At 54.1% G+C, this 27164-nt stretch overlaps 1 protein-coding gene across 2 annotated transcripts; it reads left to right on the plus strand.

Annotated features, from left to right (window-relative positions):
- Positions 1–9845: 9845 nt before the first annotated feature.
- On the plus strand, positions 9846–21962 carry FGFR4 (fibroblast growth factor receptor 4). Of its 2 annotated transcripts, none has more exons than XM_035015076.1 (18): positions 9846–10291; positions 13959–14102; positions 14697–14960; positions 15052–15132; positions 15256–15422; positions 15952–16075; positions 16617–16807; positions 16927–17065; positions 17396–17586; positions 17696–17841; positions 17929–18050; positions 19458–19568; positions 19654–19844; positions 20247–20369; positions 20461–20531; positions 20741–20878; positions 21087–21192; positions 21291–21962. In XM_035015076.1, the coding sequence occupies exons 1-18, from the start codon at positions 10219–10221 to the stop codon at positions 21435–21437; spliced, it is 2529 nt and encodes an 842-aa protein (XP_034870967.1). In that variant the 5' UTR covers positions 9846–10218; the 3' UTR covers positions 21438–21962. The 2 variants fall into 2 exon arrangements, with proteins under 2 accessions (XP_034870967.1, XP_034870970.1); XM_035015079.1 differs by lacking the exon at positions 9846–10291 and adding an exon at positions 11429–11582.
- The last annotated feature ends 5202 nt before the right edge of the window (positions 21963–27164 follow it).

Raw genomic sequence — 27164 nt, forward strand, 5'->3', positions numbered from 1 at the left:
TGAATTTTGTAAAAATGGAATCACATCCTCTTTTGCTTAATATTATGTCTGTGAGATTCATCCATGTTTTTGTGTGTGTCAGAAGTTCATTTTTTTCATGCTGTGTAGTAGTAGTCCGTTATATGAATACACCACAGTTTCGCCATTCTGTTGATGGACAATTGGGTTATTTCCATTTTGAACTATTATAAATAAAGCTCTTATGAAAAATTTTGTATGTGTCATTTGGTGTGCATGTGCACACATAAACCCAGGAGTAGAATTGCTGCATGATAGGATAGGTGTGTGTTTAGCTTGTCTAGATACTACCATATGGTTTTCCACTGTGGTTCTACCAACTTACCAACTTGATAGCACTTGGTATTGTCAGTCTTTCTAATATTGGACATTGTTGTGGCACGTGGGAATTTGAACCCAAGGGTTCATATTGACTTCACATCAGGGCCCCTCTTACTATGAGCATCCCTGGGATCGGATTTGAATTTCCCTAGCCTGGAATGGTCTCTCATGTCAGTGCGCAGGACCCACAATACCCATTCCAACAGGTAAACATCAGAGGGAGCTCGTGCCCGTGACTCTGGTGGCTAAGAAAGGTCTCATGGAGGGAGAGGTGTCAGCCCTGAAGAGGCCGTCTAGTGTAGCAGCAAAAACTCAGGCTGGAGTCAGGCAGCCGGGTTCAGGGCTTCAGATTGTAGCTCTGCAGGGCTGTGTGATCTTGGCGAGCTGCCCTGTACCTACTCCTGAAACATTAGTATCTACCTTAGAGGGTTGTTTGGGGAATTAAAAGACTAGATGCATATGAAACAATTACAGTACCTGACATATGATAGATACTATGTAAATGAGGACTATGTAAATGTTCCTTATATTATTGGCCTGAAGTAAGCCCTGGGTCTCCCTGGGGATGTGAGGCCAGAAGGACATGGCATCTGGCACAGAGTCCTGTATTAAGTGTCAATGATTTATGAAATGCCAGAAACCTAATTCAATCTGATTGGGGGGCGGGGGGGACACGCTGGCCAGAGGTGGCTCTTCTCTGGCCTCCAGCCAGAAGTCACCTTTCACTGCTAAGGACCCTCAGCTTAGCCCAGGCATCTCAGGGGCACCTCAGATTCTGCAGCCAATAACATCTGAGGAGAAGACAATGGAATCACGCATGTAAAGCTCTTAACCCAGAGCTGGATGAAAAGCAAGTTGGGATGTAATAACCACTCAGTGCAGACACACAGCTATGTATGTAGCCATATAGCAGCCATGAAGCATGTCATGGAGGACACTGGTCTGGGATTCAGTGTCCCTGGGTGTTGGTCTGAGTCCTGCCACCAACTTCATGTGACCTGAAGCCTTGCTGTCTTCTGTCAGATTGAAGTTGTAAGAAGTCACAGTTTGAGCCCAAGTCCTGAAGAGGTGGTGATGGATGGGCAGTTAGGGTTCTCCCAAGGAGGTAACAAAGAAAGCCCTTCCCTCACAGCAGCCCCTACCAGATGAGCTGTTCCCATCCCTAACCAGACCTTCCTTCTGTTCAGCTGTGTCAAATAGAGTAGGAAAAACAATTTTTCCCTTGGGCCGTCTCTCCACCTAAAAACCTCACCTACTCTGCCCTGTGCCAAGCCCACGTTACAGAGAGGGCAGGCATGTCCCTGTTCTGGCACTCCGAGGCTCACCGTCCTCCCCAAATCCCGCTTCATCTGTCCAGGGGCTCCAAACTCAGAAGAAACCTCGGTTCTGTAAATGCGTCAGTGCTACAGCGCAATGGCCCTGGTGGCCACTAGGTGGAGAACGTGCCTTTTTTTTTTTTTTTTTTTTCCCCTTGCTGGACAAAGCAGATCAGTCCCAGGGCCTTACTATTTGAAGACTGAAGAGAATAAGATGATTTTTCCTAAGCCCCTGTATTTGATATTTCATTTAGCCCTCAAGAGCTTGAAAAGGCTCGATTTTACAGTGGAAACTCAGAGGCAAAATCTTGGAGAGTTTACACAACCAAGAAGTAGACAGGGAGGGATCTGCCTGCCATGTTTCCAAGTCTTTGTTAGCACACCTGCTATTTCTACTTCCAAAGGCCCCCTTGCTCTTCCCTCAGGACACTTCCTTCCAGAGGACACTGTTTGAAGGCTGTAATTTAGTCACCTGCCTGGGAGGACACCTGATGGCCACCCTACTCATTAGCTTTTCTTATACTCTTTTCCCTTGGGTGATATCTCTCTTCCATTCTTCCACCTGTAGTCCTGTAGTCCTGAGAGACTGACCCCACTCCCTGGCAATCAGAATAAGTCTGGGGCTGTTAGTAGCCATCTTTGCCAACACATAAAGACCATCTGCATGAAAATTAAATCATCACAGAGGAAAAGAGCTGAGAGTTGAGAAGTGACTGATTTCTGATGAGCACCTGGATCCAATCAGGCCTGAAACCAGTACTCTCAGGACTTTTTACTTATAAGTCAATACTCTTTTTTCCTGAAGGCAATTTAAGGTGGGTTTTATCACGACCAGGAGTACTGTCTAATACAAGTTCCAGCTTCCCTGTCAACCCAATGACCCTAAGAGGATCATCAACCCCCAAGGCTGAGTTGGCTGTCCTTCTGTGCTCTCTGATGATGCCCTGTGCCCCCTCTAGCATTGCCCTTATTATACTATGTCAATTCCCTGTCTCCTCTTTTAGACTAGAAACTCTTTGAGGACAATAACTGGGTCTTATCATAGTGGGTCTCTGGTGCCCAGCAGAGGACGGTGATTGCTTTAAAAACTGCTTAGCGATTGAGTCAATTCATGGATAAGGTAAAAGTCAGTGTGGGCTGGTAGGGACTATTGCCAGGATTTCACAGAAAGACTTCTTGAAGGAGCTGAGCTTCCGGTGGTTATCAAGGTCAAAGGACCCAGGTTGGGAGGAGAGTTTAAGTGCAAGGACCTAGAAGAGAGGGGCTGTGGAGTACAGTTGATTGTTTCGGTAATGGCCTCTCATGAGGCCATTTGCTCCCCTGCATCTGTGTGCTTTTGTGACGTGGATTTGTCACTCAGGCCACCGAGATGGGGAACCTGAGCTGGCCTCGAAACTCGCTCTGATCAGAGGATGCAGTGAGGTGACACTGTGCTACTTCCAAGGCTAGAATGTAAACCTTGCAGCTTCCACTCCTGCCACTATAAAAGGAATCCTGGGCTAGACCAAGTGGAGATGGGAGCCCTTGTGGAGAGAGGCCAACAGCCAGCTCCAGGCATGTAAAGGAGGCTATCCTAGACGATCCAGCACCGCACATTCTGCATAAGCAACCTCAGAAGAGACCAGCAGGAAAACTGCCAAGCTGAGCCCACCTAATCCACAGAATTGTTTTATTTATTTATTTTTTAGATTTTATTTATTTGACAGAGACACAGCAAGAGAGGGAACACAAGCAGGGGGAGAGGGAGAGGGAGAAGCAGGCTTCCCATGGAGCAGGGAGTCCGATGTGGGGCTCGATCCCAGGACCCTGGGAACATGACCTGAGCCTAAGGCAGACGCCTAACCGCTGAGCCACCCAGGCGCCCCAACACAGAATTGTTTTAAATCACCATGTGCAGGAATGGTGTATTGTGCAGAAAGTCTTCCAGAATCACCAAGTATAGTAACCATACCTTGTTGGGGCCTCCTGGTATCTATTTACCTTTCTTCTTCCTTGAGGAACCCCATGCTCAGCTGATGTGATCTGCGTGGAGATGACCTCCACCCTCCTGGCTTCTGCTAGAACAATTGGGAAAGAGTTGCTAAATGGGAAGGTTTTGAGCCCAGAGCCGTTGATAGCCTTCTTTGTCACCTCTTGGGGAGCACCTGCCGGAGAATGGAGCCATAGGGAAGAAAGCAAAAGAGAGAATGAGTCTTGGTCGGGCTGTTCCTTAAGCCTGATCCACCCCTGGACTTTAAAATTACATAAGCCAATACATTTACCATTTTGCTTAAGCCCATTTGAGTTGGGATATCTGTTACTTGCACCTGAATGAAAATATTGAGAGTCAGGAAGTCTGATAGAAGCTGAGCAGTATGTGGCTGAGGGCTGTTAGGGTAAGACAGAGGTCCCTAGAGAGTGTGGGAAGAGGAATTTATTTTTCCTCAGCCCCTACTATATGCCAGAACCCTGGAATGAGACACAATTTCATGTCCTAGAAGACCTCATTCAATTGTGATAAAATCCTAAAAAGAAAATGCCAATGTAGCCAGAGCATATAATAGGAGGACTGAGCCTAGGCGTGGGATGGCAGGGGGAGGCAGAGCAGGGAAGGTCTCTCTGAGGAAGTGACACGCAAGCTGAGACTTGAAGGATGAATAGGAATTAGCCCGTGGGTAAGCAGGAAGAGGTGGGGAGAGGATGTTCCAGGTGGAGGGAAAAGCATGTGCCAAGGTCCTGAGGGAAGATGATGCTTATCACCTTGAAACAGGGAGAGTCTGTCACCAGATAAGGAAAGAGACTGGCAGGACCCAGGTCCCTCAGGGTGTATCAAGATTTTCAGCTGAAAGCAAAAGAAACAAACTCCAGCTAGTTTAAGTTCAGCCACCCAGGCGTCCCTGAGCCACCCACGCATCCCTAAATGTTTGTTATTTAAAGCCATTAAGTTTGGGGGTAATTTGTTATGTAGCAGTAGGTAACTAATACAGGTCTTTATTCTAAAACAGGAAGGGGTGCCTGGGTGGTTCAGTCAGTTAAGCGTCTGCCTTCGGCTCAGGTCACAATCCCAGGGTCCTGGGACAGAGCCCTGCAGCAGGCTCCCTGCTCATTGGGGAGCTTGCTTCTCCCTCTGCCTGCCACTCCCCCTGCTTGTGCTCTGCCTCTCTCTCTGTCTTTCTCTCAAATAAATGAATAAAATCTTTAAAAATAAAAAAAATAAAAGCAACAGGAAGCTGTTGAGAGGTTTTAAAGAAATAGGGCAATGGCATGATGAATTCGCTGACGTGTAAACAGGTGAATACTATGGCCTGAGAGCCAACAGAGGATAGTGGAGACACAAAGGAGGGAGGAGTCATTTCTACTGGGAGGACATTTATTAGGGGCCTTTTATTTATAAAGAGTTAAAAAAAAAAAAGACAAATTAGCTTAAGAAAAAAAATTTGGCTCACATTAATGAAATGTTCAAAGTAGTAATTTCTGCCTTGAGGCATGGCTAAATCCAGGCATGCTCTGTCTCTTGGCCCTCTTGTTTCCTGTGTTGGCCTCATTCATAAGCAGGCCCTCTCAAGCAGCGCTAGGCTTCCATATTCATGCCTCAGTAACCTCTGAGAGTGTTAGTTTCCCATTAGTTCCAATAAAAGACCCAGACTGGCTCTCATTAGCCCTGCTTGGGTCACATGCTCATCCCTGACCCAATAATAATAGCCTGGGGGATGGAATATTCTCATCAGCCAAGTCCTGGGGCACATGCCCACCACAGGAACCAGGGAGAAGTTGGCTCCCCCCAAATCCCAGTGGACTAGGAGTAGGGGAAGGCCAGGACCTCAAAGAAAATGGAAGAGCTGTTTTCAGAGAGAGGAAAAGTGTTCAGATGTCCTGTTCAAGGTGGTCAGGAAGGTTCTCAGAGAAGAGGGAACACTTAAGAGGACAGAAAGCTGAATGGCAGTTGTCTGGTGTGATGGCTGGAGGGAAGGGAAGAGGGGAGGCAGGACCAGGGAAGGACACACCTAGCAGTAAGAACAGCAAGTACAAAGGCACTAAGGCATGTTCAAGAGGGCTAGCTGGGAGCTCAGGGCAGCGGGCACACAGAACAGAGAGGGGACGTGGGGCAGGACAGCGCAGCAGAGACCAGTCTCCAAGGGCCCCAGTGCCAGGCTGAGGAGCTGGGGATGCCAGTGGAAGGGAGGGAGGGAGAGAGTAGTTAAAGCTGAGGAGTGAGTTGGTTAAATCTGTTTTGTTTTGTTTTTTAATTTTTATTTATTTATTTATTTATTTTAATATTTTATATATTTATTTGAGAGAGAGAGAGAGACAGAGGTAGCGAGAGAGAGCATGAGTGGGGAGGAGAGGGAGAAGCAGGCTCTCTGCTGAGCAGGGAGCCTGAGGTGGGACTCGATTGCAGGACCCCGGGATCACGACCTGCGCCAAAGGCAGACGCTTCACTGACTGCGCCACCCAGGCGCCCCTAAATCGGTGTTTTAAGGAAGTCATTTTGGTGGGGCCCCTGGCTGGCTCAGTCAGTGGAGCATGCAAATCTTGATCTTGGAGGAGTCGTGAGTTTGAGTCCCACATTGGGGGTAGAGTTTACTTAAAAAATAATAATAATGAAGAAGTCCTTTTGGCACTGAAGAGAAGATTGATGATACAGAGACTATGAGGTGCCTGCCTGTTGTTCAGTCACCCCTTCTTTCTAGCAGACCTTCCTGACCTCCATCGCAGTTAGGGGTGGCAGCGTATCACAGTCTCACCAAAGAGATAAAATCAGAAGTTGCTGAATAGAGATTCGACTCTTTGTGGCTTCTTTCTTCCTCCTGCCTGAGCACAAGTGTGATGACAGGAGCTGAAGCCACCATCTTGCAACCAGTAGGGGAAAGTGTAGAGAACTAAAGGGACCTCAACCCTGATTTCAGACCCACCTTCACCCATGTCCAGACTTGGGAGACCTGGGACTAATGAGGGATGAATTAACATGTTTCGTTAAAGCCCTTGCCATTTAGGTTTTCTGGTTTTTTGGTGCCCAGACAAAAACCTATATGGTCCAGGTAGGCATGAGGCAAGGTGGAGGTGGGTGAGGGCCCCTCTGAGGCTTCTTTCCTGATGCAGACTACCAGCCCTATCACCTTTCCTGCCCAGCTTCTGCCACCTCACAGCTGTCCTGGCCCCCTCTCTCCTCCAAAAATATATGCATGCCAAGCCCCAGTAGGTGTGAGTTTGTAGTCTAGAGAGAGCTGAGTCTGGCAAACCGTGCAAGTCTCCCAAGACATGGGTCCACAGTGTCTGGGACCAGCAGACAAGAGGGCCAGGGGTGCTGCTGAGACTCTGGGAAGTCCCAGGACTATCCCAAAGAGAACCTCAGATTCCTCCTAGCCCATCCCCCTCTGTCTGGCTTCATCTTATCCCAGGCTGCCAACGTTAGCACCAGGCTCCCTGCCTCCACCACGATGGGTGGTAGGTCCTCCCTAGACCCATAGCTGCTATTATTAATATTGGCCGCTTTTTCCTGAGCATGGGCTATGTGCCAGGCATTGGCACTGGGCTCCAATACATCATTACACTGAGTCCTCCCAGAAAAGCTATTATTCCCATTTTACAGAAAATGAAACCGAGGCTGAACATTAAGTGACTTGTCAAAGGTCCCAAGTTTTCAGGATTCAAACCTTTATCTGGCTCCAACACCCAACCTTTCACCACTGACTTGCTAGCAGCATCACCTCCGTGTTGACAAGCCCAGCCAGACCTCCCTGGAGTCCGTGGGAGAAGCCAGGGTGAAAGGGGTTAGAAAAGGTGAAAAAGTAATAACAATTGTCAGTTCTGAGTAGCAAGTATATGATATTACCCTGTGCATTTTTTATATATATATTTTAAATTTTTCTCAAAATAAAAATCATTTTAAAGGAAAGAAGGCAAGAAAGCACACGGCTGGCTCAGAGGCCAGGGCTTGGGCCAGGCCTGGGCTGGAATGGGGCCTGGGCAGGGGCTCAGGGCAGTCGTTCCGCACAAGAGCCCCAGTGTTCCCTGGGCCCGGCTGCCATCCAAGAGCAACATGGTCGGCACCAGGCAATGCCTGTCCCCTCCCCCCAACTCTGCTCTCGGGCAGGTGGGGGGCAGGGCCTGGCCTCAGGAGTCCCTCCTGTCCCAGCCTTGCACTTCAGGAACCCAGAGTCTGCAAACCTCTGCCTAGGGCCTGGTACTTCATAGGTGCCCCATCAGTACTAGCCAAATGGGCAGGGAGAGCAGTGCCCAGTGCCTCACCTTTGGGTGAGTCTGCACCTTCCTGGGCTGAAGTTAAGGATGGGGGTAGAAAGCAGGCTGATGCAGTAGCATCAGAAATCCCAACTCTGTGGAGAGTCACCCTGAGCTTTCCCTCTTTGTCCCAGAAGATCAAGGCTCAAGGCTCAGTTCTGTGACTTTATTTTTTTACGTAAGCTCTATGCCCAACGTGCGGCTTGAACTCATGACCCTGAGATCAAGAGTTACTAAGGCTAAGAGTTACTAAGGCTAAGAGTTACTAAGACTAAGCCAGCCAATCGCCCTTTAGACAAGTCATTCCATCTGCCTGAGCTTCTGTTTCCTTACCTGCAAAATGGAGCTAAGGATTCTAACCACATTTGGTTTGGGGGGAGGATCAAAGGATATGATGCATATGTAACACCTAGCTTAGCATGTCACTTGGCAGACAGTGGGAGCTCAGCCAAGGCAAAGAACTTCCTCCCTGCTTCCTGTTCTGCTGAAACCCAGTCCCATCTCTTAACTCATTCACTTCCTCCACATCCCTGGGGAAAAGGAAGCAGGAGTGTGCCCATTTTCTGGATAGAGAAACTGAGGCAGAGGCAGGCTAAAGGCAGGATTTTAGGATGGCAGGTTCCTGAGCCCCTGAGACCCTGCTAGGGGTGTGTGTTTGTGTGAAAGAGAGAGAGAGGGAGAGAGTGGAGAGAGGTCGTGTTTGAAAGGTTTTGAGAGAGAGACTGCGAATGTAACTGGTGGGGAAGATGGTTACCAAGAGAGTGAGACCATGATGGGGAGACAGGCTTGGATGCCTCTTGCAGACTTCCTCAGCATGTCTCCTTCTGTGCTGTTTACTTACCCATCTCCCCCCACTACAATGTCAGCAGCTCCTTGAAGGGGAGGGGCTGGGTCAGATGACTGCTTTATCCCCACGATTCAGAACGGTGCATACCACATAATGAACCTTTAATTGACACCTGGCAAATGAATGTGTATATGAATGAATAACGTGAAAGAGCATCAGATGCCACAGAGGGTCAGTGTGAGAGGTCATGAGTGTGGGATGGGAGGTGGACAAGGGATGTGCAGACGTGGGGGGTGGGAGGTATATGGTTGCCAGTCAAGGACTTTGGGCATCTCAGGAGGCAGGGAGTTTGTGCAGCCTGGGCTATGAAAGCCTTTCCTTTGCCTTTGGCTCAGGTAAACCTGAGAAGTGCCTGGAAGTTGAATGAAAGCTGTGTGGGGTCCAGCCCCTGCTGGCAGCTCACCCTACCCCTCAACAACCGCATTCACTAAGGGGAGCCAGCAGAGGACCAGAGGTGGGGAGCTGGATCTCTCCAGGAGTCCAGGAGGTCCGGTGAGGCCTCTCTGGGCTGGAGGCTTCCATTTGCTGGGCTCCCCCAGTGCCAGGAGCCTCAACTTTTCCAGGTGCTCCAGCAAGGAAGGACCCTGAATAAGGGGAATCAGAACCAGCTGGTTTTAAAAGATAGCCAATTGTTTTCTGATTTATCTTTGGGAGGAGACCATTATTTTGTTTGAGAAGGAAAAAAAATCACTTTATTGGGCTTTTTTAGTTATGCAAAGGAAAAGCCTCTATCCCATAGGGAGTAAGGGTGGAGAGAGCTAGACTCCTCTGCATAACAATAAGAAAGGAAGCTGCCTCCCTTAGGGCAGGGTTTCCACCAGCCAGAGGGGCACCGGGAGATGAGTCTGAGACCCCAGCTTAGGGGTTTCCTTTCTCTTCAAGAAGCCAACTGAAGAGTGAGGGGCTTAGACTTCAGGTGAGGCTCGGGCAGAGGTCAAAGGTGAGCTGCCCTCCTAGTTCGACCACTGTCTAGTTGCTCAAGGGGAGAGACGCTTGCAAATGAGGCAGACCTGAGCAAAGTGGGGCAGAACTATTTGGGGGTACCTACTGTGTGCCAGGCACTTGGGATACAATGTTGAAGTCTGTAGGCAGTTCCTGCCTTCTATGTACACAACTGTTTAGTTACAGTTCTGGAATGTTCCATGAAGATGAAGAAATAGCAGGTCCTAAATAATCATAGTTAACATTACAAAGCAAGTGCCATATACCAGGCAGTGTTCTACAGGCTTACACGTGTTTACTCTTTGCAAAAACTTCATGAGGAAGATACTATCTATCATTATACTTACTTTACTGATGAGAAAATGAAAACACAGAGATGGACCACCCTGCCAAGTTTACTCCAAGTGTGATGACGTTGAGATTTGAGTCCTGAAATCTGTGCTTTGAATCACTTCACTTCCTGCTTCTTTCTCCATGCTCACAGGACAGAAGGCATCTAAGAGGAACCTGACAGGTCCAGAGGGCTTCTCTGAGGAAGTGCGCTGACATTTAAGAATGAGATGGAACCAACCAGACCTAGGGGAAAATCATTCCAGGAAGAGGGAACCGTATGTGCAAAGTCCCAGAGGTAGAGTGGGAGCAAGGAAAGAAATGAAGGATTTGTCTGGAGATGTGGCCAGGGGCCAGTCATGCCAAGAATCATTATGGGAAACTAGTGGAAAGTCTTAAAGCATTCAGATTTGTATTTCTTTCCTTTTCTTTTCTTTCTTTCTTTTTTTGAGATTTTATTTTTAAGGGGCACCTGGATGGCTCAGTTGGTTAAGTGTCTGACTTGGCTCAGGCCATGATCTCAGGGTTCCTGGATCCAGCCGGACCTTGGGCTCCCTGCTCAGCGAGGAGTCTGCTTGTCCCTCTCCCTCTGCCCCTCCCCCCTCGAATAAATAAAATCTTTTTTTAAAAAAAAGATTTTATTGGCGCCTGGGTGGCTCAGGTGGTTAAGCAACTGCCTTCGGCTCAGGTCATGATCCTGGAGTCCTGGGATGATTCCCACGTCAGGCTCCCTGCTCAGCTGGGGGTCTGCTTCTCCCTCTGACCCTCTTCCCTCTCGTGCTCTGTATCTCATTCTCTCTCTCTCAAATAAATAAAATCTTTTAAAAAAAAAAGATTTTATTTTTAAGTAATCTCTACACCCAACGTGGGGTTCAAACTCACAAGCCCAAAATCAAGAGTGGCATGCTCCAACAACTGAGCCAGCCAGGCGCCCCCAGATTTGTATTTCAAATATATCACTCTAAAGGTTGGGCAGAGAATGGATGGGAGTGGTTGGAGGCAGAAGGGATCTCCTAGCCATTGTGTGGTGACAGAAGACAGAGTAGCCAGGTTGGGCCAAGGTCTGTGGAGGCTGGCCGGTCAGGACTGTTGGGTGTTGCTCCCTAAAAGGGGTGAAGGGCACAGGATAACGCAAATAACTAAAACTTGGAAGCCTGGTCTGGGTGCGGCAAAAGAGGCGGAGTCTGATGGGGTGTGTAGCAGGCCGGGGAGGGGCCCCGGGATTGGGCTGACCCAGTGGGACACTCGGCTCTGTTGGGTCTGGGGACTAGTCTCCAGGTGGGCGGGACGCTGTGCTGCTCGCTGCGTCGTGGTTTTCTTGATAGATCTGGTCCAGGAGGGGCCGGGCCGAGGGTGGGCGGGGCGCTGGGTTGTCCCCCGCCAAGCCGCTGTCAGGATAGAGCTGGTCCAGGAGGGGCGGGGCCCGAGGTGGGCGTGGCGCTGGGCCTCCCGCGGCCACCCCGCTGTCGCGGGTGCATTCCTGGCTCTCTGGCCCGGGGCGGAGGAGCGCCCCGGCTGAGTCTGCGGTCCCCGCTGGGCGCGGGTGTCGGGACCGGCCGGAGCTGGGAGCAGGGCCGCGGAGGACCCAGGTGAGCCGGGACCCTGTGCCTGGAGCGGGACCACAGAGGCTCGAGGTGAGCCGGGACCCCTTGCTGGCCCAGGCTGCGCTCCCCGCCGCCAGAGGGCGAGCGGCAGCGGGGCTCAGGGAGCTGCCCCCTCCCAGTACTGGGGACCTGGGCGTCCTCTCGGAAGGGGGGTGGAGGAGACGGTAAATCAGTAACCCGCAGCGCACACAGGGCCTTTTGTCCCGCTCCGTCCAAAGAGCACCCTGGCGGTGGAGCTGGTTACTCATTGCCCACCCGGGCGGGGGCGGGCCGGCTGTCTCTGCAGCTCCCCCTCCGGACCTGCCGACTCGCACCTCCCCCCAGGGTGGCAGGGTAAGGGTGGAGGAAGAAGAGCGCGCTGGTCCCTCGGCTGCTGGACCGTCTGCGCGGCCCGAGTAGAGATGAGGAAGCTGAGGATCCGAGAGGTGCGGTCATTTGCCCAGGGTCCCCCAACGCTTGAGTGCGGGAGGTTGGAGGAGAACCCAGGACTGTCTGATGCCAGAGGCAGGCCCTTCAGCCCCTGAGCAAGGCGGTGGGTCGCTCTGTCTGCGGCCGCGTGTGATCCGAGGAAGGGTCCTGAGGTTACAAGGTCGGGGCAGCCTAGGAATGGGAATAAAATCCCCAGGCCTCCGCCCCTCTCCCAACTGGAGCTGTGGACCCAGAGGGCTGCTCTCCCTGCAGAGCAGAGCAGGGTGGGGGGATTCTATGGAGGAGGGCCATGGAAACTGGGGGTGGGTGCAGGGACAGTGGCATCTGAGTCGGGTGGAGAAGAGAAATGGGGACACAGAGGTATGTATGTGCAAGAGAGAAGACATGCCCAGTTTTGAAAGCCAATGGCTTTCCTGCTGAAGAGGTTGAAGGAGCTGACCGTGCAACTAAACATATTGACAAGGGCAGGGAGGGAGGCCTAGAATGCTGGATGAACTGTGGATTGGATCCTGCTGGACATGGGTAGCCATTAAGGGCTTGAAAGCTGGGGATATGGGGTGGTGACATGGCAGATACTTGTAATTTCTAAAGCCCTGCTGGGGAGTGGAGGCTGGAGAGCCAAGGGAGATGTTTGCAAAGGCCCAAGCTAGAGATGACCATGGCCTGCCTTGGGTCCAAGCAAGGGAGGTGAGATGGACTGGAGAAGGATTGAGGAGGCAGATGGGACTGGAAGTAGAGGAGGGGTGAAGGCAGATGGGAAGAGATGATGCCCCACCTGTGGGGGCAACCCAGGGAACGAACAGTTGGATGGGGGAGGTGATGGTTTTGGTCAGGACAAGCTAAGTGCCCCCTGCCTCAGCCAGAGCTGAAAGGGTGCAGTGAGCTTCCTGGGCAAGATAGATTCGTAGACATCAGTGCCTCCTGACTTATGAAGCCCCAGGTAATAGCCAGTAGTCCCCTGGGACTACATTGGTCACCTCCTCCCCTGCCCCAGCTGAGGCTGTTTTGAGTGTTCCTTTGGGAGATGGAGACATCCTTATTGGCATATGGATAGGGTGGGTGTGTACATCATACCTGGCAGGAACCGCACCAGAATCAGAGGTAATTGGCCAAAGGCAGACCCAGGGTGAGAGTCACGGGGAGGGAAGGGAAGAACATGCCAACATTCTGTGTTCCCAATCCCTACATATATGGTCTCTTTTATCCTCAAAGCAGCCCTCGGAGGACAGCACCCCGAGAGGGACGGGGACTTGCAAGTGGGTAAGAGTCAGGATTAGAACTTGGCTTTGTTGGACATAGAGCCTGTTGCCTCAAACAGAGTTGTGAGGACACAAAAAGCAGATGTATTCCCAGCATGCCATTCTGGTTCAGAATGAGGAGGAACTTCTGCTCGCTATGGAATGGGCTGCTTTGTTAGGAGTGAGCGCTCTGCCGCTGAAGGTATTCAAAGCTGGCCATGAAAATGTCAGCGATGCTAGACGTGCGGGTCAGCTCAGATAACATCCAGATGCTCAAGTCTGGCCTTGTATTAGATTTCTTTTTTTTGTTTGTTTGTTTCTTCAGCAATAAATTCATTTATTCAGCAAAAAATAAATTATGTGTGCTGAGAGCAAGCAGAAGATATGTCTCCGTTCTCTGCTTTCCTCCAAGGAAAGAATCCCCAAACTGCCCTTTCTGTGAACTTGTGCCAGGGTCTCAGCAGGACCGGAGGAGAGCAGGAAGCCCGGCCCTGCCCCCCCTGCACTGTGAAGAAGCTTTGGGCTCTGGCAACAGCAGAGCCTCTTCCAGTCTCTGCCGTGCTGCTGCGTGGGCGGGGGAGGGGGGTTGGACAAGTCCTCTGACCTTCCGGTCTCAGTTTCTTCATCTGCAAAATAGGGGAATAGCACCACCAAAGGTGCATGCCTAGCAGGAGTTCTTCTCCCTACTTTGCAGGAAGGCAGTCGGTGGTAAGCCCCGCCTGGGGCCTTGTGAGCAGCAGGAAGGATATGTGGCTGCTGTTGGCCCTGCTGGGGGTCCTGGTGGGGGTGCCTGGGGCTCCAGCTTTGTCCCTTGAAGCCTCTGAGGAAATGGAGCTAGGTATGGCCTTTAAGGTGGGAGCAGGTGGCAGGGGAGGGCAACTTGGAGGGGGCTCCTAGCTGAGCAAAGCTGGAAAGGACCTGGCCCAGTCCCTGAGGAGGTGACAGCAGGGCAGGGCTCAAGCACTGAGACTCAGTGTCTGGCTCCCAGCAAGCGTCCACCTATCTCTATGTCCACAAGAGAGGAATGGCCTTGCAGGGTGAAGGGTCCTGAGCTGGGCTGCAGAGCTGGTGGTGAGCTCCTGGCCGTGTGTGTGTGTGTGTGTTCTGTGCACCAGGTGTGTGGTTTGGGAGGCCTAGCAGCATGTGTGGTGTATGCAGCGTGAGTGTGCTGTGCCCTGGAGGTGGCACCGATAGCATGGGGGGGTGGCAATGGCATGCCCAGCCCGGCATGTATGCTCTGCACCATGTGTGTGATGCACACAGAGGCGTGGCGACTGCCTCACACACAGCGTCTGTAGCATGTGATGATGTGTGTATGTTGAGGAGCAGCTGTCCAGCATGTGCCCGGCCTGTGCAGCATGTTCTCCGTACGCAGGGGGCTCCCTCGGCTGGGGCTGTGGGGGGCTCACTGACCTCTGCCCTTGGCCCACAGAGCCCTGCCTGGCCCCCAGCCCAGAGCAGCGAGAGCAGGAGCTGACCGTGGCCCTTGGGCAGCCTATGCGGCTGTGCTGTGGCCGGGCTGAGCGTGGTGGCCACTGGTACAAGGAGGGCAGTCGCCTACCACCTGCTGGCCGGGTACGAGGCTGGAGGGGCCGCTTGGAGATTGCCAGCTTCCTACCGGAGGATGCTGGCGGCTACCTCTGCCTGGCACGAGGCTCCATGCTTGTCCTGCGCAATGTTACCTTGGTTGTGGATGGTAAGGGGGCCTAGCAGCGGCTAAAGGGTGCCTGGGGAGAGGGACCCTCCCCATCCTAGACCTCAGACATCTCTCTTTATCCCTGACATAGACTCCTTGCCCTCCAGCAATGGTAATGAGGACCCTAAAGCCCACGGGGGCCCCTTGAATGGGCACATTTACCCCCAGCAAGGTCAGTATGAGTCCTCAGGGACTCAGTTCCCTACCTCCCATCTGGTCACTGAGAAGAAGAGACCTGTGTGGAAACAGGTGGTCATCCTGGGGGCACTGAGTTCTCCTTTCCCCTCCCCTCCAGCACCCTACTGGACACACCCTCAGCGCATGGAGAAGAAACTGCATGCAGTGCCTGCCGGGAACACTGTCAAGTTCCGCTGTCCAGCTGCAGGCAACCCCACGCCCACCATCCGCTGGCTCAAGGATGGACAGGACTTCCATGGGGAGCATCGCATTGGAGGCATTCGGGTGAGTCTCTAGGTTCTAAAACCATCCGCTCCTCCATTTTCACTCTGCTCAGACCTCGAAGTCATTCCTTCTCTAATGAGGAAGGCAGCCGCGGGCCTTAGAAGGAGCACTAGACGGCAGACTGGGACAGCTCTGATTTGGGTCCCCACTCTGCCACTCTCCCGCCAGTGACTTAATCTCTCAGCCTTAGCTTTCCTTGTAAAGTGGGAAGGCTCACTGACTGGCAGGTAGGAGTTTGAGCAGCTAATTCTCATGGGAAGACCCTGCAGGGTCAGCTCCAGGTTGCAGTGAGGAAGCTGAGACTCCGAGAGGGCAAAAATTGGCTCACGGTGGTACAGCCAGGAAGAGGCCATGCTAAAACTCAAAGGCTCAAACCAAGGGTTCAGACACTTCTTGGCCTTGGCCTGGCCTCCCCAGGGCCTGGAGAGCTTGAGAAGACCCCTGTGGGCGGGATCTAGCCTCTTTATGCCCTGGACCCCTGGGGGGGCACAGGTGGATGGCCACTCACAGATGCTTCCCCTGCCCCCAGCTGCGCCACCAGCACTGGAGCCTGGTGATGGAAAGCGTGGTGCCCTCGGACCGTGGCACATACACTTGCCTCGTGGAGAACTCTATGGGCAGCATCCGCTATAGCTATCTGCTGGATGTGCTGGGTGAGCGCACGGGCAGGCAAGGCGGTCTGGGGGTGGGAGCCCTGACACTGCCCCCAGGTAGCGCCCAGTCTGGCAGGCAAGACGGACTCAGTCTTGGATGGCGCAAGCTGCCCTAGGTGTCCCCTCGGGGGGGAGGGAAGCACGGGGGGTAATGTTGGCCTGGAGGAACAGGGGTCAGCTGAGAGAAAAAGTGGGAGAGACATCCAGGCAGAGGGCCCAGGCTGAATCAAGGTCCTAGGTGTAACGAATACAATGCATTTGTGAAGAGGTGTACGCCTGGGTTGTGGCATTTAAGCGGGGAGCCATGCGTGTGGAGGGTTTTGAATGCTAGACTATGAAGCTGCCCTTGACTCCAAAGGCAATGGGGAGCTATGGAAGGTTTCAGCAGGGTAAGCAGGGGCGGACGAGGTCTGAGTTGCATATCAGGAAGTTCCCTCCCTTGAGCTGAGGCGGGGGGGGGGGGCAGTTTGCTGGAGGCGGGTGACCAGGGTGCTTCTGTGGGTGCCACTGGTCAGGGTTGACCGCCTGGCCCGGCCCCCAGAGCGGTCCCCGCACCGGCCCATCCTGCAGGCGGGGCTCCCGGCCAACACCACAGCTGTGGCCGGCAGCGACGTCGAGCTGCTGTGCAAGGTATACAGCGACGCCCAGCCCCACATCCAGTGGCTGAAGCACATCGTCATCAACGGCAGCAGTTTCGGGGCCGACGGCTTCCCCTACGTGCAAGTCCTGAAGGTCCAGCCCCCGCCAGCCCCTGAACCCTACTGTCCTCCCATGGGGCGTGGAGGTGGGGGGTGGTCCCCTGCTTCCTTCCTGGCCCTGTTGTGACACCTGAGTATGTCCCCCATCCCCAGACAGCAGACATCAATAGCTCAGAGGTGGAGGTCCTATACCTTCGGAACGTGTCAGCTGAGGATGCGGGCGAGTACACCTGCCTGGCAGGCAATTCCATTGGCCTCTCCTACCAGTCAGCCTGGCTCACGGTGCTGCCAGGTGAGCACTCAAGGGGGCCAGGAGAGGCTGCAGGAATCCCTCTCTGACCCGGCAGCGGGCTATGTCCCTTGGCCTGTGGGGCTTGGGACGCGGCATGCGGATTTGTGTGCCTGATTCCTCGCGTAGCAGTGCTTCTGTGCATGTCCACATGCGACTGCCATGTGACCCTCTGGGTTAGGGGTGTGCAGGGCGGGATATAACTGCAGCTTTCTTGGTGAGTGTCCCGGTGTGTGTTGGGAGCTGTGAGGCCTGAGTTAGAGGATCTAGGGCTGGCCGTCTAACCACTGACGGGTCCGTTTTCTGTCCGTATATGTGTCTGTCTGTGGGCAGAGGAGGACCTCACATGGACAGCAGCGGCGCCGGACGCCAGGTACACGGACATCATTCTGTACGTGTCAGGCTCTCTGGCGTTGGTTGTCCTGCTGCTGGCCGGGCTGCATCGAGGGCAGGTACTCATCAGCCGGCACCCCAGGCAGCCTGCCACCGTGCAGAAGTTGTCCCGCTTCCCTCTGGCCCGACAGGTACCACGCTGTTCCCCACCCTGTACCGTGTCCCCCTAGTGAAGCTCTTGGCCTGCCTTCCCCAGCCCAGCTCAGCTCTAGCAGGCTGACCGAGTCACCCACCTTACAGTTCTCCCTGGAGTCGGGTTCTTCGGCCAAGTCAAGCTCCTCCTTGGTGCGGGGTGCCCGTCTCTCCTCCAGTGGCCCTCCCTTGCTCGCTGGCCTTGTGAGTCTAGACCTCCCTCTCGACCCACTGTGGGAGTTCCCCCGGGACAGGTATGCTGCATAGAGAGAGGATGGGCATGCAGGCTCCAGGTAGGAAGGACGTTCCCATGGCTGAGGCCTCGGCTTTCTCATTTCCAGGCTGGTGCTCGGGAAGCCGCTGGGTGAGGGCTGCTTTGGGCAGGTGGTGCGGGCAGAGGCCTTCGGCATGGACCCCGCCCGGCCTGACCAAGCCAGCACCGTGGCTGTCAAGATGCTCAAGGGTGAGTGGTGTCCCCGCAGGACGTGCTGTGCCCTTGGGACTAACAGAAGAGGCTCATGGTGCTACCAATTGGACACTGGTGGCCAGAAAGGCTGCAGGATCCCACCCTTGGGCCTAGGGCCCAACTCTGCTACCAACCCTCTCAAGCCATTTCAAAGCCGATCTGCTCACCTGTCACCTGGGAGTAAATAATAGTCCCTACCTCCTGGCCTGAGGTTCGTGAAAAGTGCCTGATACATAAAATCTTAACCAGTGGAATGATGATGACTATAAGGATTTGGGATGACTGGGGCCAGACACCCCCACCTCAGCCCTAGCCCCATGTCAGCCTTGGCCTTGAATAACCTTGTCAGCCTCACAGGCTTCCACCTCATTCCTTCTGAGTACCCCCAAGTCACACCTTCAGCCCCCCCACCCTGGGCCCTTCCCAGATCTGTCCCCCTGTGTCCACCACTCTAGGAGAACAGTCTAAGCACCAGCCCCAAAGTGCATAGGACAGGGCGCCTGGGTGGCTCAGTTGGTTAAGCGACTGCCTTCGGCTCAGGTCACGATCCTGGAGTCCCAGGATCGAGCCCCGCATCGGGCTCCCTGCTCAGTGGGGAGTCTGCTTCTCCCTCTCCCGCTCCCCCCCCTTGTGTGCTCTCTCTCTCTCTCTCATTCTCTCTCTCAAATAAATAAATAAAATCTAAAAAAAAAAAGTGCATAGGACATACCTGGGACCTACCATCGGAGCCTCTCACTGCTGTCCCCCACCCCCTCTACAAGAGCAGCCCAAACCACTGTTCTGCTCCCCCGTCCCCTCCCCTCTGCACAGCTGGGGCCACCTGGTACTTTCTGGGAGGCAGGGATTGAGAAATGTGCATTGTGAGGTCTGGCAGGGAGGGTATGTCATTGGCCCAGGGCCACAGGTCAGCCCCTGGTCCTCAGCCTTCTCAAGAGAATCTGGAGCAGCTTCTTCCCAGCCTTCCCTAGCTGTACCCCACTGGCGGCTCCCTGAATTCTCAGGCCAGAGGCACACCAGGCCCCAGTCCGACCTCAGGGCGCCAGCCTGCTTCCCGGCCCCAGGAGCTCTCACCCCATTCGGGAACTAATGCCAAACCTCCAGATAGAGCTTCTTCCTGTTCAGAGTTCTCCTGTTTCCTGGTCCCACTCACAGAGAGGCCCACCTCTTGTAGACCCTTGATCTTGTTGCTTCCTTGCAACTGTTGTGAGAGGTAGGGCATGATCCATTGTCCCCTTTGATACAAGAGGATCCTGAGGTTCAGAGAAGTTAGAAGACTTTCTTAAAGACCGCACAGCCTAGCGGGGATTCAGGTCCAGACCTTTCTGACTCCAGGTCCAGCACTCCATGTCCTGTCCCCGACCCTGCAGCTCCCCCATGTATATACACTGGCTGTCGTCCCTGCAGACAATGCCTCCGACAAGGACTTGGCAGACCTGGTCTCTGAGATGGAGGTGATGAAGCTGATTGGCCGACATAAGAACATTATCAATCTGCTGGGTGTCTGTACTCAGGAAGGTGGGTTGGAATGGGGCTGAGGGCAGGGACGGTGGGGTGTGGAGCCACAGCCTCAGCAGCGTCCCTGTCCCCTTCACCTCTACAGGGCCCCTGTACGTGATCGTGGAATGTGCCGCCAAGGGAAACCTGCGGGAGTTCCTACGGGCCCGGCGGCCCCCAGGCCCCGACCTCAGCCCTGACGGGCCGAGGAGCAGTGAGGGGCCGCTTTCCTTCCCTGCCCTGGTTTCCTGCGCCTACCAGGTGGCCCGGGGCATGCAGTATCTAGAGTCGAGGAAGGTATGGGCAGTGGGCAGCACTCTGGACCATCCTCACTGCTCCGTCTGTACACTTTCCTGCCCCCAGCATTGAATGTCCTCATCTTGTCCCTCTCTCCCCTTTTCCATTGCCCTGTCTCAATGTCCCCAAGCCCTTCTGTACCCCCCATCCGTACACAGTTGACGCTGCATGTCCCCATTCCTTCCTCTCGCAGGTCCTAACTCATGCGGCAAGGGAAGAGGCCGTGTGGGAGGGAGGGTGTGGGCGCTGAAGTTAGCTTCTTAGTCTTCCGTCTCTGAATCTTGACCTCTTCATCTGTGAAACGAGTGGATGATGCCTCCCCCCAGGGTTACTGTGAAGTACAGTGTGCCCAGCATCCAGCCACGTGTCCTGATAAACCTAAATCCCCTGCCCTGCCCCCAGTGCATCCACCGGGACCTGGCTGCCCGGAACGTACTGGTGACAGAGGACAATGTGATGAAGATTGCCGACTTTGGGCTGGCCCGTGGTGTCCACCACATTGACTACTACAAGAAAACCAGCAATGTGAGGGAGGCGGGGCAGAGTTGGAAAGGGGGGCTGGGGGGTACCAGGACCTGTGGGACTCTGCGCCAATGACCCTACCTTTCCCATTCAGGGCCGCCTGCCTGTCAAGTGGATGGCACCTGAGGCCTTATTTGACCGAGTCTACACACACCAGAGTGACGTGTGAGTCCTGGAGGCTGGGGGTCTGGAATATCTGCCAGCGATCATTGCCCTACCCCACAAAAAGGGCAAAGCAATTGCCCAAGGTCGCACAACCCTAGGACCTGGGTGGGGCCAGACTCCGTGGTGGATCAGGCCTGCGAGGTCCCCCATCCCAGCCCCAGGAGTAGGGAGCAAAGCTGCGCCCTGCTGAGCACTGGTCCTGCCTCTAGGTGGTCGTTTGGGATCCTGCTGTGGGAGATCTTCACCCTCGGGGGCTCCCCGTACCCCGGCATTCCTGTGGAGGAGCTGTTCTCACTGCTGCGGGAGGGCCATCGGATGGACCGGCCCCCGAACTGTCCCCCAGAGCTGTGAGGCCTCACACCCCTCTCTCCCACTTTACAGTCCTTATCCTCTGCTTTGGCCTTGGCCTTAGGGCCCAGCCTCCTAATTCACTGTCGCCATCCCCTCCTCAGCCCCAAGGGGAGGTCCTAGCCTCGTGTCCGGGCCCTCCAGCTGAGTGGCCCTACCTGCCCCCATGAAAGCCTGGCCCTGACACACGGCCTCCGCCCCTGCCAGGTACGGGCTGATGCGGGAGTGCTGGCACGCGGCGCCCTCTCAGAGGCCTACTTTCAAGCAGCTGGTGGAGGCACTGGACAAGGTCCTGCTGGCCGTCTCCGAGGAGGTACGGCTCCCCTCTTGTCCCATGAGCCCTCTCTGCCCGCTCCCCTCGGGCCCTCATCCCAGCTGACCACCCAGACTGACCAGCGCTGTTCCCCATAGTACCTAGACCTCCGCCTGACCTTTGGACCTTACGCCCCTGCCGGTGGGGATGCCAGCAGCATCTGCTCCTCCATCGACTCTGTCTTCTGCCACGACCCCCTGCCCCTGGGGCCCCGCGCCTTCTCCTTCCCTGCGGCGCAGACATGAGCTGGGGCACAAGGTTGGGTAGCCAGGCGGGCCGGCGGCCTTCAGCCTCCCCGGCTTAGCTGCAACCTGGCAGCGCTTGACTTCTGCAACCTCAGGCCCCAACTTCAGGGTACTGTCCCAGACCTCTAGTTCTGCTTTGGGGAGGTCCATTCTTGTTCCTGAGGTCCCTAGATGAGGCTTCCTGCTCTGGCCTCGGATTCCCAGGCCAGGCTGCAGCCCCAGTCTTAAGGCCCTGTCCTTGCCTTTGCAGTCATGGCTCCAGTGTTCTGATGGCCTGAGTGTTAGGGTTCTGCCTGGCCTCCTGGGCCTTGGCACTCAGTCCTTGATCCAGGGGTTTGGCTGGACCTAGCTGTAGAACTGTCCTAAACCTCCTTGCTTCCTTGTACCAAGGGAGGTCTTGGGCCTCTGAACCCCATTTCCTCTGGTCTCCCCTTTGCCGCTTGTCCCAGCATCTTGGTGGAAAGAGCATCGGTCCCTGTGCTCCTAGCTGAGCAGCTGGAAGTCTGCCGAAAACACAGAAGCAAATGCCCTTTTATAAATTATTTTTTGAAATAAACCTCTGTGTTCCTGGTGTCTTCCCTACAGTGGATGGAGGGAAACAGGGTGGAGGGATCCCCAAGCTGGGAGTTTTGCCTGAGTGATCCATATGGAGGGCTCTGTGCCGGGCCTCGGGCTTACATCCATCTGCAGCTACCCCAGGGCGCCCCCAGGAACCTGTGTGCACCTCTGTCTTGGTCTGTCTTACCAGCACCATCTTGTGTACGTGATGGTCTGAATGAGCGCTAATGGCAGAGGAGTCCACACGGCACCCCCATCCGCTGGGTGGAACTCTTGTACCCTCTGCACATGCGTGTACATGTGCCTGCCCTGGGACTGTCCCCAAGGGAGCTGGCAGCACCCCTCCCCCATCTGCTCAGCATTAACCAAGCTGACCGTTAACACAGCGTGAAAGCCTGAAACCCAGCTTCGAGGCTGCTGCCCGCTCCCACGCTCTGCTGCTCAGACTGGGGGCTTGTGGGGGCTGTGCCCGCCCCGCCCCACCCTGGCCAGTCTCCCGGGCAGCAGCTGGTTGCCGCCCGGCTAGGCTGCAGCTGTCCCTGCCTGCCTGGTCCTCCGTTGGAGAGGCCGCCATGGCCCTGTTCCCCGCAACACCCTCTGGGGGGAGCAGGGAGATCAGCTTCCCAGGGCTCTGAGCCTGGAACCTTCCCTGGGGGCCATCCAGGCAGTTACCGCTGCTCTCCAGCCCCTGAACCATAGGGTGGAGGTACCTGACCCAGCGCCTGGTGCTCCCTCCTGCCCTGTCCTTCCCTGGGACAGGACAGACCCTTTGTGAGGGCCACCTGGATTGCCCCATGGCCTCCCAGGGGGTGGCAGCTGAAAATACATATAGGGTCAGAAGGGCCTGGATCTAAGAATCTGAGGCTGGGCTGTCCTGGCAGACTGAGCAGCAGCTCATGGCCATGCTTCTCTTCTTGCTCTGGGTCTCTTCACACCCCCACCTATGCACTCTCCTTCTGACTGAGCCCCCCTCCCAAACCTAGTCTCCCACTGGAGGTCACTGTGCCCAGCCCAGTCAATCACAGGACAGGCAGGTCCCTAAGAATCCATCTGGGGGAGGAAAGGGTTGGGAGGCTAGAGTAGTGTATAAAGGTAGGGGGTGACGAATGAGAACTCCCGTTTTTCCACTTGCCCACTGTGAGCCCACAGCTGAGCTAGGCTCGGCCACCCACTACTGTGTCTCACCACAGCCTCACCAGAACAAAGATCAGTCTTCCCAATTTAATGACGGAGAAATGGGATGTGACAGGCCCAAAGTCACAAGGATGGGGGACTAAGGAAGGAGCTGAGTTGACCCCCCACCCAGTTCCCCCAAGTCCAGGTTCCCGGCAGGTCCTGTGCAAATTGGAGACCAGAGTCAGGTCACTCAGAGTGACAGGGGCAGATGGTGCCTGGTAGGTCTCAGGGGCCAGGAGGAGCTCAGCTACCCACCCTGTGCCCCCTCCCTGCCAGCATCCCTGGCAGGCACACGCTTGCCACATTCCTGACGTCCCAAGTCAGAATGAGACAGATGCTGCTAATTCCCTGTGCAAGCTTTCCTGCTCCATCCCCCCTCCCCCAAGCCTCTCTGAAGGGCATGGCAGCATCTGGAGCCTGGTCCCCTCAGTCTGCCAGAGTTCTGAGTGGCCTCCTAGCCAGTGATACTGGCCTTGGGAGCTTGCAGAAAAGCCCTGGGTCACCTCCGGACTCGGCCACTCACTGGCTGTGTGTGTATTAGTCAGGGCTCTGGTGGGAGCAACAGATAGATAGCGGCCCCAATCTGGAAAGTGCAAGTCAGGGAACAGGAGGATGCTGGGAGGGAATTGGCACCTGGGAGGGAAGGTCAGGTTGTCCACAATGTGTGTGTGGGGGGGGGGGGGGGGGTCGGGGGAGATGCTATGACTGAAGCTACCCTCTCTGAGCCTGAAACACAGGAATGATGACATGTCTCAGAATATGGTTGGAAGTGCTCAGTCCACAATGGCTGTTGTTGCTCAGGGATTAGGAGGGAATGGCCTCCAGGGCCGGGTTGTCATGATCTCATTCCCTCCTCATGGCAGCCCTTCCTGGAAAGCACTTTTTTTTTTTTTTAAGATTTTATTTATTTATTTGTGAGAGAGAATGAGAGAGAGCACATGAGAGGGGGGAGGGTCAGAGGGAGAAGCAGACTCCCTGCCGAGCAGGGAGCCCGATGTGGGACTCGATCCCGGGACTCCAGGATCATGACCTGAGCCGAAGGCAGTCGCTTAACCAACTGAGCCACCCAGGAGCCCCTGGAAAGTACTTTTGTTCCTGTTGCCCAGATGAGGATACCGAGGCTCAGAAGAAAGAAGTGACTGGCCCAAGGTTACATGGGGGCAAGTGGGAGACTGGGTGCTCTGGACCAAGTGCTCTGTCCTAGTGCAGAACTCATTCCCACAGCCCCGACTGCCCAGTGTTCTGAGAACCAGGAAAGCTTCTGGGTTTGCATGAAGCAGGAGACATTGGCTGATAGAATGTCCATGTACCGGGGTGGATGGACATTCACAACGCCCAAGCACAGAACTCCAGCCCTATGGCCTTCAACCCTGCTACCTCACATGGGCTGCTTCCCCAGGGGAACAGGCTTCTTGGGGGACACTCTTCCCCACTGTCACCTGGCCTAACCCTACTCACCCTGTAGATCTCACTCAAACCTCATTTCTCCAAGAGGCCTCCTCTTCCTGCTGAGCCCCCCTGTTCAGAGGCTAGAGAGGAGATGCTCTCAATAGTCTCTTTCCCCAAAACTGAACACCAGGAAGCAAACACTGCTTTGATAGTTTTTTAATCAGTAGTTCTGAAACTTGAACATATATCAGAATCACTGGAAAGCTTGGATTGCGAGGCTCCATCCCAGAAGTTTGTATTTAGTAGGTTTGAGGTGAAGCCTGGAAATTTGCATTTCTAACAAAGTTCTCAGGGGATGCAGATGCTGCTGGTCTGGAAACCATGGTTTTATTTATTACTATTTATTTAATTTTTTTTTTGTTTAAGATTTTATTTATTTATTTATTTATTTATTTGAGAGAGAGAGAAAGAGCGTGCATGTGACCAGGGAGAGGGGCACAGGGGAAAGGAGAGAGAGAGGGAGAATCTCAAGTAGACTCCACCTTGAGCGTGAGCAGGGAGCCTGATGCGGGCTCAATCCCAGGACCCTGGGATCACAACCTGAGCCGAAACCAAGAGCTGGACAACAAACTGACTGAGCCACCCAGGCGCTCCTATTTTACTTATTTATTTTTTTAAGTAGGCTCCACGCCCAGTGTGGAGCCCAATGCAGGGCTTGAACTCATAATCCTGAGATCAAGACCTGAGCTGAGATCAAGAGTGGACGCTTCATTGAGAGAGCCATCCAGGCGCCCCTTTTTTAAAAATTTTTTAAAAGATTTTTATTGGGGCACCTGGGTGTCTCAGTTGGTTGGGCGTCTGCCTTCAGCTCGAGTCGTGATCCTGGGGCCCTGGGATCGAGCCGCACGTTGGGTTCCCTGCTCAGCGGGGAGCCTGCTTCTCCCTCTTCCTCTACCTGCTGCTCCCCCTGCTTATGCTCTCTCTCTTTCTCTCTCACTCTCTATCAAATGGATAGAGTAAAATCTTTTTTTAAATTTTTTTTTAGATTTTTTTTTAATTTTTATTTATTTGACAGAGAGAGAGACAGCTAGAGAGAGAACGCAAGCAGGGGGAGTGGGAGAGGGAGAAGCAGGCTTCCCCGTGGTGCAGGGAGCCCGATGTGGGGCTCGATCCCAGGACCCTAGGATCATGACCTGAGCCAAAGGCAGACGCCTAACATCTGAGCCACCCAGGCGTCCCTAGAGTAAAATCTTAAAAAAATAAAAATAAAGATTTTTATTTTTTTAAGTAATCTCTACATCCAACATGGGCTCGAATTCACAACTCCGAGATCAAGAGTCACATGTTCTACCAACTAAGCCAGCCAGATGCCCCTGGAAAACCCTGGTTTTAAAGAGGCATTCACAGTTTAAACACATTTTTTTTTAAGATTTTATTTATTTATTTGACAGAGAGAGACACAGCGAAAGAGGGAACACAAACAGGGGGAGTGGGAGAGGGAAAAGCAGGCTTCCTGCTGAGCAGGGAGCCTGATGCGGGCTCAATCCCAGGACCCTGGGATCATGACCTAAGCCGAAGGCAGACGCTTAACAACTGAGCCACCCAGGTGCCCCCACAGTTTAAACAATTTAAACCAAAATTCCAATGGCACAAAAGATTTTCAATAAAAAACAACCCCTTGTACCCACTCTCTCTGCTCCCCAGGGGAAACTGCCCCCATTTTTCTAAGTCTTCTTGCATGCTCCCTCCCCTCTTCCTGCTTGTATAGCCCTTGATCTAATTTATCAGTTACTGTTCCTGCCCCCGAAATCCAGGGCCTCGCCTGGCAGAACTAAGGCACAGTATAGTGCTGAAGAAAATAAAGAGACCCATTCCCAGGTACAGACACACTCAGGTGTGCACCTAGGCTGGCCACTGCCCACCCCTTCCCACACTCCGGCTCCCTAACTGGGAGTCTCTCCTCCCACTCCTCCACCTGCTATAGGATTTAGCCTAATCCCAGAGTATGTGTTTGAGGCAGCTGCAGTTCTCTCTGAGGGGAGAGGGCTCTCCTCTGGAGGAAATCTCCTTGTATTCTCTTGCTATAGAAATCTGACCTTTGTCGGCACCTGGGCCCCACGGCTGGGGCCTGTCCCCAAGAAGTGGCTGAGGAGGGGGCGTGAAATTGCCAACAGCTGAACACACCCAGCCTTTCCCCACATCCTCTCCAACCCGGTGGCGGCTCACATTCCATAAGGCCAGCTCCTTCCGGGCCCCCCAGTGCCAGGCTCATGTTCTTGTGTGGGTACTTGGGCCCAGCCTGACAGGGCCCTACTGATCTCACCAACTGGCCCTACATAGTATGGCTGTAGGCTCCTCGCAGCTCTCGAACTCCAGGTCACCCTCGTACCCTTCAGGACTCAGCTCAGTTATCCCCTCCTCCAGAAAGCCCACACTGACCTCACAGCGCAGCCGAGGCATTCTGCCTCTACGTATGACTAGTATGACCCACTTATGTCTCCTTCTGTCCCACTCAGGGCTGGGGTCTCTCAGCCTCCACTTCTGGGAACTCAGGCCCAGTGCAGAGCAGGCCACCCTAAGGCTTGTCAAATAACTGAATGACTT

Source organism: Mirounga leonina, unplaced genomic scaffold (assembly GCF_011800145.1).
Source record: "Mirounga leonina isolate KUSES-001 unplaced genomic scaffold, KU_Mleo_1.0 Mir_104, whole genome shotgun sequence".
NCBI lineage: Eukaryota > Metazoa > Chordata > Mammalia > Carnivora > Phocidae > Mirounga > Mirounga leonina.